At 34.4% G+C, this 10690-nt stretch overlaps 2 protein-coding genes across 2 annotated transcripts; both read left to right on the top strand.

Annotated features, from left to right (window-relative positions):
• Window positions 1-3207: 3207 nt before the first annotated feature.
• LOC144842741 (uncharacterized) lies at window positions 3208-6951 on the top strand. The gene is made up of 3 exons (XM_078699260.1): window positions 3208-4577; window positions 5037-5181; window positions 6589-6951. Exons 1-3 carry the CDS (start codon window positions 3363-3365, stop codon window positions 6765-6767), a joined length of 1539 nt encoding a protein of 512 aa, XP_078555386.1. The 5' UTR covers window positions 3208-3362; the 3' UTR covers window positions 6768-6951.
• LOC144842742 (uncharacterized) lies at window positions 6850-9672 on the top strand. The gene is made up of 2 exons (XM_078699262.1): window positions 6850-6963; window positions 7007-9672. The coding sequence occupies exons 1-2, from the start codon at window positions 6874-6876 to the stop codon at window positions 8000-8002; spliced, it is 1086 nt and encodes a 361-aa protein (XP_078555388.1). The 5' UTR covers window positions 6850-6873; the 3' UTR covers window positions 8003-9672.
• Window positions 9673-10690: the final 1018 nt, after the last annotated feature.

Here is a 10690-nt window from a genome sequence, read left to right as displayed (position 1 = left end):
TGAATGGATGGTCAAACACTTCTAATGTCAGATGAGGGAATGTTTTCTAACGGCAAATGGTTTAGAGAGCTGTAACGCATTCATATAATTATAGTACTTAGTGATACACTTCAAAGTACCGCTGCTTGCTAAAACAACCGGCTTTTACTAATACCTCTACCTAATGGCTGTAAAAAGTGACGTAGTTAACATGCCTGCCTTATCATAGTCATGGGTTCAAATCGGTTTATGGGGAACTATTCAAGATTGTGTTTAACATAGCCTACCTAAGCTTCGTAGTTTAGAAAAACGGGAAGGATGTGCGTAGAATAGAACGTCATTCGTGTAGATCGCTGCTGCTTTAGCAATGCTTACAATTATTTATTTAGAAGGTATTAACGAGTTTGTATCTAAGACTAGACGCAGCCAGTCCTCTTCCTCTTAACTGTTACTAACTACTTAAAGGGTGTATTTTCATTCAGACGAAATTCTTATGGTAAATAATAATGGTTAAAATCGCCATAAGTGTTTGTGCCTGGTTACATAAATCTACCTTAATAGACTACTGGCGTGGAACTTTGTAAATAATTAACCAATCACACTGGGTTTTACAAATGGAATATATTATGTGGAAAAATTCAAAAGATCTCATTGGTTGAATGTTTACAAATGTAACAATAAAACTTTCTGATTGGCCAATCGAGTTGTTTCTTCTGATATATTTCGTTTGTATTGCATGGCGGATTGATACTGTGCTTAACATGTGTATCTCTATACATACACGAATTTGAATATTAATTTTAAAATGTGACGTCATTTTTAATAATTTTATAATGCATGAATGTGTAATGGAATTAATGTATTTTTAACTAAAGGTTGATGCTTAACTTTTAACGGCCTCACTTTGGAATGTAGTTAGACTTTATGATTCTTAAAACGATCAACTGATCTATTAGTACAGACTAACTACATTATGATAATTTATGTGATTCACTCTTATATTCTTTATTTAAAATTATTACTATAAATAATGCTAATAATATTAATTAATATTACTGTCTTATAACATTATAAATAATATAGTTCGTTCCCACAAACGTTAAACGTTTAGAGACAATGATATGAATTTAATTTATGATATTTTATACAACAGAATTTATACATACGGTAGCCAAAGAAATACATGGTACGCACAAGTGCTAGATTTTAATATAAAATTATATTTATTGTTCAAACTAGATTTATATACATAAACATATTATTTATTTAATGAAGATATACGTTATAATTAAAATTATATGAAGTCATCGTCATGAAGGGGTTCTTTTTGACACCCTGTGTTTGGTTCAGGTCCATGATGACCTTCCTTTCCCCTCAACCAGGTGGAGCAGAGTTCTTAAGGTCTCTCCCCACCACCACCTCTTTATTGAAATAGTATGACCCCCATTAGCCACTTGTGGCACTCTCTTCTACCGCTATGTTTCCACTACACTACAGACGCAACGCAAGGACGTAAACGCAACCCAAGCGAATTGACTAATGACAAGTGACAGTTCGAATAATCTATCGCTTGTGATTGGTCAAATTACGTGTTTACGTTGGGTCACTAGTGGGGACCAATCACAATAGCCTAAAACCAAGGTATAAAAAGAACCCCTTCATATTCAGAGCTTGATTTTCAATCATATATTAACAATGGTTTCCCGTTAATAAATAACCTGTTTACAGATTGTACTGTACCAGCCTAATCATAGCAAGGCAATCTAACAACAGGACACTGAGCTTGCCATGTCAAAATAGAAACTCGTAACAGTCCTTTGATCTTAGTGTCTGGCTGCGACAAATACCAACAGTACTGTACTATGTACATCTCCACTGATCTCTTAATTGATGTGGGAACTGATCGTGTCGCAGCCACAGATAAACCCTTTGATCTCCGGAGCTGCTAAGCATCCTGTTGTTAGATTGTCTTGATCATAGTATAGGATTTATATAATGTGAAAGTTTTCCGCATAACAGGCCTACAACAAATTTGAGGTTTATAAGCACGAAACATGCGTAGATATTTATTCATAACTTCCAATTACGTAGTTTTACGTATTTTAATATTGATAATTATAAAGCCTTATTTTATAATTAATTATTACAATCGATTGTCACAACACGGTAATACGAATACTTGATTATAATAATAGTAATTTATATAATTATATATAACATTTAATTATATATTTATCTAAGACTGCACAAAAAGACATTTAGGTGATTTTGTGAAAATATTAAGTTATATTAAAAGCTCCCTACGCATTTGTTTGTCCAGGGAGACAATTATTAATCATGAAATGTTATTGTTATATTACTGTCCATGTAAATAATGAATATTCAAATAATTGTAAATATTCATGAATATGTATGAATAAGATTTATGTTAATGATGAAATAGGAACGCTATTGTTGTTAGGATAAAACAACTGAAGAAACGGTATACATAATTGCACTGTAAGAACATGTTTTTTTTCAAATATTGAATATTGCAACTGATTATTTGCTGATATAGGCCTAACTGCTGCGATATTTTTGTTATTTCTCTGTTGATAAGTAAATTATGAAACAAGAGGTATTAGAAACTGTGTGTATTGTAGTTCTACGATAGAAAAAAAAATCAGGGAATTTCAATTTATTATTGTAACACTTCGGTATAAAATAATTGAGTAGCTTTCTTGAGGACCAATTTTATTTGAAAAATAAATGTGTATTTAGTATATTGATAACGTGGAGTTTATATTGAAGCTTGCCGCCGGCCAGATATTATGTTCAATTTTTAAACGTAGATTATACCCGTAGAGTAAATAATGTGGTTATTTATAACATTATTGTGAACAACATTGTATTAGTATGTTTATTGTTTATTCTATTCATTATTCATGTACAACCAGTTTTTGCGTGCAATAAAATGCAAATTGGACTGATGACACAAACGTGTAGAAATGGTTATTGTAGGAGGCCTTTATTTCCTGTAAATAAAACCAATGTGTTTATTACGTTACTAAAGCATAATAAAAATGATTTGGTGGTAATAATACTTCAGGGTCCAGTGTTAAAATTCATATATAGTTGTTTTTCGGGCATGTTTTATTGCAATATGAATAAATAAGGAAAAAATAGCCTATACTAACTGAAAAATCATTTTATAGATTTCCCGACAAAAGTAAAAGTTTCAAAATCGTTCATGAATAGGTGGCGCTAGATTACATACTAATACGAAACGCTGGTGGCGACAATTTCATGCTTCATTGGTTTTTGGTTGTTGCTAGAAAACATACGGAGAAATATTTCAGGTAGGAATTTTTTTTTCCAAAACAAATGTCCGAAAACCTGTTATAATGTCATCAAAATATTATAAAAATGTTTATAAGGATTTAGAAGGAGATGATGGACCGGTCGATTTTGATTTTTTTGAGGATGATGATGCGTCGGATAAAAGGGAACATCAATTAAATAAGCAGCCTTTATCGACGAGTACGCCAGGCAAGGAGACATCGGCCTCAACTTCGTATTCACCCCGCTCAACCGACCTGGAGTCGGCCCGTTCTGCTGCTAGCAGCCGGAGTAGTTTGAATGTTAGGTTGCCTAGCGTTTCTCCTTCAGTTGATGACGTTGTATCTTCAGAGGAGAGTGACGACGATACAGATACGTCGTATAAAAGAAATAATTTAAAGCAAACAAACCGTGATAGACAAATACCAGATTCAAATAAATCCGTAAAAGATACAATTAAACGAAATGAACGTCCGAAAACGTGCAAACCTGGTTCAAGGTCACGACAACTGGAAACAAACACGAAAACAGACGATCACTCAAGTAGTGATTCGGGCAGTTATAGTTCGAGTTTCACATCAGGTTCATCAGATTCCAGTGGTAACTCATCATCGTCGGGCACAGACGACGATAGCGATACAGATTCCGGTAGTGTCACTGATGTTTCGCCATTACAAAGTCCAAATTCAACCAATACATTAAATAAGACATTTTCTGCCAGCGATGAAGAATTACCGCAAGAAAGACCAAAAACATCGAAAGTAAATTCTAGGCAAAGACATAGTGATGAAAATGCGAAAAAATCCAAGAAAGAAAGTGTAAGATTTGCTGGCGTGAAAAAGTCAAACGGACACAAATCTGCACCGGGTTCTCGTTGGAATGAATCTGAAGCTCAGGAATTAAGCATGTTGTTAAAAGCCGTCTTGGAGATGGAAGAAGCGCCTAAAACTCTTGTACAAATGCCAGGCAAACAGCGATCGCGGCCAACGTCTGCGAAAAGCACCACATCAAATGCGTCGACGAAAGGATTGCCACATAAGCGAATGAACATGTCGTTTAGTAACGACCGTGTGCGACAGATTGACCGGGAGAATCAAAGACTCTTGAAACAGATCATGAGTAAATCGGGTGTCAATCTGGGGAATGAAAAAGCTAGAGTGATGAAACCGAAGAAGGTAGTTGGTTCTCACATGAACACAAATGGAACGCACAGACCTGTCTTGAGTCATGCAGCCTTGAGAAGACAGAGAGAGCACAGAAGAATAGAGATAGAAAATATGGTATGGACCTTAAAATGATTTAAATTTGTAATGTGTTTTTTTTTTTATCAGAAAGTGCAGCTGAAAAAATGTTACTTTTTTCCTGCTGCTAAATTTTATGAATGTATTTTTATATGTAAAATATTAATTTATTAATATATTAAATATTATTAATAAAATACACCAGTTGATATATAAAAAATTGTAAAAAAATTTTATAAAGATAATTTTGTTACAGTAGTTTAAATCTGGCAAAAGAGAAATTTATTAACAGTATTATCAATTACTGTAATGAATATATTGTTTATTATTGTATTAGTACATAATAATTATTATTAATTATTATTATACTGTATGAGACCATTATTATTAGATTTAGTAGTTTGTGTGCAAAAGTGTACTAACACTAAAACACTTATCGGTAACGGCACAAGTTATAATAATTAATATTTTGAAATATTTATATTTCTGTCAATATAGCAAATTTTAAAGAGAATTGAAAGTGCCAAGCCAACTCGGGACATAACAAAAGACGCCTTATTGGAAGATCATTACAGAATGACACAGTACGCTCAACAGGTGTCGAGGTCACCGATGAGACCGACGAGTGCCAAGTCAGCTTCAGGTAAGCTTTTTTCCATGACCGGTAAATGGGAGTATCCTCAGTGGCATAACAGCTAAACCCAGGGGCCCCGGAGCTTATGTCGAAAAAGGCTAAAAACACCCGAGGCCTCCAGCAAAAGTAAACAACTCAATTATTCTTGCCATAGTCTATTTTCAGTTAAGGGGAAAATGGCAAAATCAGCACTGTGGTCATGTTACAGATCAATATACTATCTGATAACTTAACCACATAAAGAAAGTAGGAAGCCTTTTTTGCTATTTTTCCCCTGACTGTTTTATAATTGTATTACCTCAATCTAAAATTTAGGTTGGCAAAAACCACACACACACACAAACAACTATATATAGGTCTATGGTATAATGTTTAATCTCAATTTAAAATCTAGATGATGAGGAAATTATTTAAATTTTGTAGTACCCAACAAAATGTAAAAAATGTCTATTCTCTTCTCATGATAATTGCAAGATACTTTATGCATATCATCATTTTGTTATTAAACATTTTAACCTGATGAAAAATAATATCAGATGTTTCAAAATGCATTGAGTGCTTACAGCCATTAACTGTTTTTATTGCAATATCTTCTTTTGTGAAACATAATCTATACCTGTTTGAATAGAAAACATAAACATCGTTATTATTTCCGAGGACGCACGTAGTAGGCGGTAAACGCCAATTAGCAGTATTGTTGTAATAATTCTTTTTTAATAATATATCCTTTAGCTCTCGCTTGTAATATAATATATAAAAAAAGATACATTTAGCTCTCACTTGTAATATACTGTACTCTGAAAAAAAAGATACATAATATCTATATTATATTTTATGCTTTATTATTGTTTGAATGGTTAAAGCTATAATAATAGTGAACTTGTGATATATGCAAGGTATTTAATAAACAAGAAAAAATTCTTACAAAAAAGTAGCAGCACAAAAATGAATTCTTGCATTTTGTAATTAAAAAGCTGTTTAAGTTCAATGTTAATATACAGCAGTAGTCAATTCTGCTTTACATACAGTATGTTGAGTGTTAAAGATCTCTCCATAGCCCTGACGAAGAAATTTCATTTCATTTATTTGTTTGACAAAAATGTCTGGGGTTTCTAAAGAGACAGCCCCAGACGTTTTTGTCAAACAAATAAATGAAATGAAATTCCTAGTGTTTTCTGAAAACTTTGCACTTCTTTCTGGCTGTTTTACTTTACCGTTTTGATTTAGCTTTCTGCTTAATTTATTTGTATCTCCATTGAGATATCAACACTACTTTTGCAGTAATTTCCCTTTCGATTTATTTAATACAATTTAAATAATTAAAAAAAATTAGGATTGTAGTACTGTATGTTGTATTAATTCCTCTATTTAAATCAGTGTTATTAATAATAATCTTTTAATCTTCATTAATTTTAGGCAAGCATACTACAATGAGTGATGCAGGCAGCCTACTCAGCCTGTATAGCAATGATAGTGTTAGTAGTAAGGCAGGAAGCAGGAGCTCATCTAGACCAACAAGTGCGAAGAAAACTAGCTTTAGGCCGTCTACAGGAAGGCGGCCTAAGCAAGCATGGGATGATCACTGGCAGAGTTAAAGAGCTTTTGTGTACCTTAAATTGTAAAGAGAACTAAGTAACTGCTAGTGTAGCATATTGTATCATTAAAAACCTTTACCGGTTCTTACAGGACATAATAGTATGAATGTTCACTAGTAGGAGTGACTATCATATCTGGATGTGGTTGACACTGGTCACAGAGATATTCCTTGAGGTCACAGAGATATTCCTAGAGGTCACAGGGATATTTCTTTGAGATCACAGGGATATTGCTTGAGGTCACAGGGATATTCCTTGAGGTCACAGGGATATTCCTTAAGATCACAGAGATATTCCTTGAGGTCACAGGGATATTCCTTAAGGTCACAGAGATATTCCTTGAGGTCACAGAGATATTCCTTGAGATCACAGGGATATTCCTTGAGGTCACAGGGATATTCCTTGAGATTACAGGGATATTCCTTGAGGTCACAGTGATATTCCTTGAGATCACAGGGATATTCCTTGAGGTCACAGGGATATTCCTTGAGGTCACAGGGATATTCCTTGAGATCACAGAGATATTCCTTGAGGTCACAGGGATATTCCTTAAGGTCACAGAGATATTCCTTGAGATCACAGAGATATTCCTTGAGGTCACAGAGATATTCCTTGAGATTACAGGGATATTCCTTGAGGTCACAGAGATATTCCTTGAGATCACAGGGATATTCCTTGAGATCACAGGGATATTCCTTGAGGTCACAGGGATATTCCTTGAGGTCACAGAGATATTCCTTGAGGTCACAGGGATATTCCTTAAGATCACAGGGATATTCCTTGAGGTCACAGGGATATTCCTTGAGGTCACAGGGATATTCCTTGAGGTCACAGGGATATTCCTTGAGGTCACAGAGATATTCCTTGAGGTCACAGAGATATTCCTTAAGATCACAGAGATATTCCTTGAGGTCACAGGGATATACCTTGAGGTCACAGGGATATTCCTTGAGGTCACAGGGATATTCCTTGAGGTCACAGGGATATTCCTTGAGGTCACAGGGATACTCCTTGAGGTCACAGGGATACTCCTTGAGGTCACAGGGATATTCCTTGAGGTCACAGGGATATTCCTTGAGATCACAGTTATATTCCTTGAGATCACAGGGATATTCCTTGAAGTCAGATATATGTGTGTGTGTGTGTGTGTGTGTGCACGACGCGGGTACAGTACAAGCCCAAACCAAATTTACAATCATTTTTGTGATAAAGGAATTAGTTTAATTTTAGACTGATGTACAGCCTATTGTACACCTATCTATTTTATAATGTTGTCATTGGTACAAAAAATAGTGGTTGTTATAGATTATTCTGTTCAAATGTCTTAATTTCAAATTAATCATATATTTTACATTCATTTTTAAAATTTTATATTTTTCTTTAGTGGCAATATAATTTAGTAAAATGCTTTGGACAAATTTAGTAAAATACATTAAATAATAAAATTACCTTTTACATCACACTGGGTTTGTGGGAGTAGTACTGTAAACTATAGATATTTATTTTTCATAATTTAACTGCCACAAAAAAATAGTAATATTCACATTGGTTGAATAATGTATTATATTGATTTGTGATACATACTGTATAGTTCCAAAATTTTGAATAAGTTTTAATAGAAATGTATTACAAATGCATGGCTTGTTTTTCCTGCTTGTACTGTACATGGCAGAAGAAAGTTTAACATACAAACAGTAGACTTTTTAAATTAGTCTAATTTCAAACAGTAGATTGGAAACTGAAATAAGTTATATTGGTTTTATCATCGTCGCACATTAATATGCTCCGATAAAGCTCTGTCTACACCATCAAACTTTATGTGACAAAACATTCTGATGTGCCCATATATGGACATGATGACATCATTTCACCAGGGAGTTGTAATTCACACTGTTAAACAGTACTGTAGCCTACTACAGGCTACTTTATGTTCCATTGGTGTTAACATAGAGATATTATAATATCTCTATTGTGTAATGCATGCTATATCTGGACTATGAAAGCAATAGAGCGACGCATATTATCTTCACATAATCGTACTTTGCACTTCATCGATTTTGGAAAAAATCTAGTACTCCTATTGGTTGGCTTGTTTCCCACTAGATTTGACATGACCAATGACAAGCGATAGTTCGAACCGTCAGTTGTGATTGGTCGACTCATAACTTAAGTTGCGCTTATTTGACATGACCAACGACAAGCGACAGTCCGAACCGTCATTTGTGATTGGTCAACTCATCACTTGCGTTGCGCTTACGCCCTTGTTGCGTGCATCTCTAGTGGGAACCAAGCATAAAGGCGCTTACGCCCTTGTTGCGTGCATCTCTAGGGAAACCTTGAGACCAAAGAAGTGTCCCCGTTAAAAAATTGGTTTATATTTCATCTCTTTCATTGTGAGCCTACGCAAATACCGCTAAAGATATTTCGTAATCTCTTTCTATCATTATGCCGCTATATTATCAATCAATTCTAGATTAAATTCAAACTGGTATACTGGAAACATTATCGATACAGATACATACAGTATTTAAAAATATAGACATAGACCTAGTTGAAATATAAGGCATAATGCATCTTACGCTATTCATTTTTATTTTCTTTCAATGTTCGTATTATGTTAGAAAAAACATTAGATCGTTTTTATCGTCATCGCATTGTCAGCTATATAATACTGTCTATTCACGTTACGATTTCACAACACTGTATTGTCTATATACTGTAGCATTAGGTACATATTCCACATCGATTAATAGATTTAACACAATGTGTTGATGTTGGAAAATGAAATGCTCGAGGGTTTTCTGAAAATCAATTTGTCTGAGAATTGTTTTTTTTAATAATTGTACAGGGTGGCTGGAAGTAAAGATATTGTCACCATGCTGCTATAAAATGTAAATAAATATAGTTTAAACATTATGTTCTTGTTTCTTCTGTCTTTTCGCATTGAATCATAAAAGGTCCGTATTTTCCATGGTAATCGTGATTATCGTTGCATGCTGCATCTTTATTTTTTTCATTCGGAGCAGATAAGTTATATTTACATAAATATCCTACGCATCCTCTCTCCTATTCCCATATTTTCTTTTCATCCTATTCGTACTTTTTGTCAAGTATCTACGTCGTCTCCTATCCGTACTTTCTATATTTGTCTTAGCTTCAATGCCAACTTCCCTCATCTCCCATACATCCTTCCTTTCATCCTATTCTCTCCTTCCTTTCATCCTATTCTCTCCTTCCTTTCATCCTATTCCTACTTTTTGTCAACTAGCTCCCTCGTCTCCTATTTGTACTTTCTTTGTCTTCAATGCCAACTTCCCTCATCTCCCATCCATCCTTCCTTTCATCCTATTCCCACTTTTTGTCAACTATCTCCCTCGTCTCCTATTTGTACTTTCTTTGTCTTCAATGCCAACTTCCCTCATCTCCCATCCATCCTTCCTTTCATCCTATTCTCTCCTTCCTTTCATCCTATTCCCACTTTTTGTCAACTATCTCCCTCGTCTCCTATTTGTACTTTCTTTGTCTTCAATGCCAACTTCCCTCATCTCCCATCCATCCTTCCTTTCATCCTATTCTCTCCTTCCTTTCATCCTATTCCCTCCTTCCTTTCATCCTATTCCCAATTTTTGTCCAAACAATCATCTCAGTGATCATGAAAGATATTTCCAACATGATCGATTTCAAATACCAACATTTATCCTCATTCGTAGTACCTCGTCAATGGGATACATGCATAATTAAATGAGTAGAGGTGTCTTAATTCTGGAGGGTGAACTTAGCTGGTACATCACAGTGTTTATACTGGATAATATACGCTACACAATAAATTAATATATGCTCTAAATGGAAGAATTATGGTTGTTCATAAAAGAAACAGCATATTTCATAATGCTTTCCAATTTGTCATCCCTACAATTAACGGT

This window comes from Antedon bifida, chromosome 5, assembly GCF_963402885.1.
Source record: "Antedon bifida chromosome 5, ecAntBifi1.1, whole genome shotgun sequence".
NCBI classification, from domain to species: domain Eukaryota; kingdom Metazoa; phylum Echinodermata; class Crinoidea; order Comatulida; family Antedonidae; genus Antedon; species Antedon bifida.
This window is presented reverse-complemented; position numbering and strand designations above follow the sequence as displayed.

What these genes read in the sequence shown, in the direction of transcription:
- LOC144842741 (XM_078699260.1), top strand. Translation starts at nt 3,363, where the DNA reads ATGTCATCAAAATATTATAAAAATGTTTATAAGGATTTAGAAGGAGAT. An exon ending in GAATAGAGATAGAAAATATG is followed by an intron (nt 4,578 to 5,036) that starts GTATGGACCTTA and finishes CTGTCAATATAG; the next exon opens with CAAATTTTAAAGAGAATTGA. An exon ending in GAGTGCCAAGTCAGCTTCAG is followed by an intron (nt 5,182 to 6,588) that starts GTAAGCTTTTTT and finishes CATTAATTTTAG; the next exon opens with GCAAGCATACTACAATGAGT.
- LOC144842742 (XM_078699262.1), top strand. Translation starts at nt 6,874, where the DNA reads ATGTTCACTAGTAGGAGTGACTATCATATCTGGATGTGGTTGACACTG. An exon ending in TCACAGAGATATTCCTAGAG is followed by an intron (nt 6,964 to 7,006) that starts GTCACAGGGATA and finishes ATATTGCTTGAG; the next exon opens with GTCACAGGGATATTCCTTGA.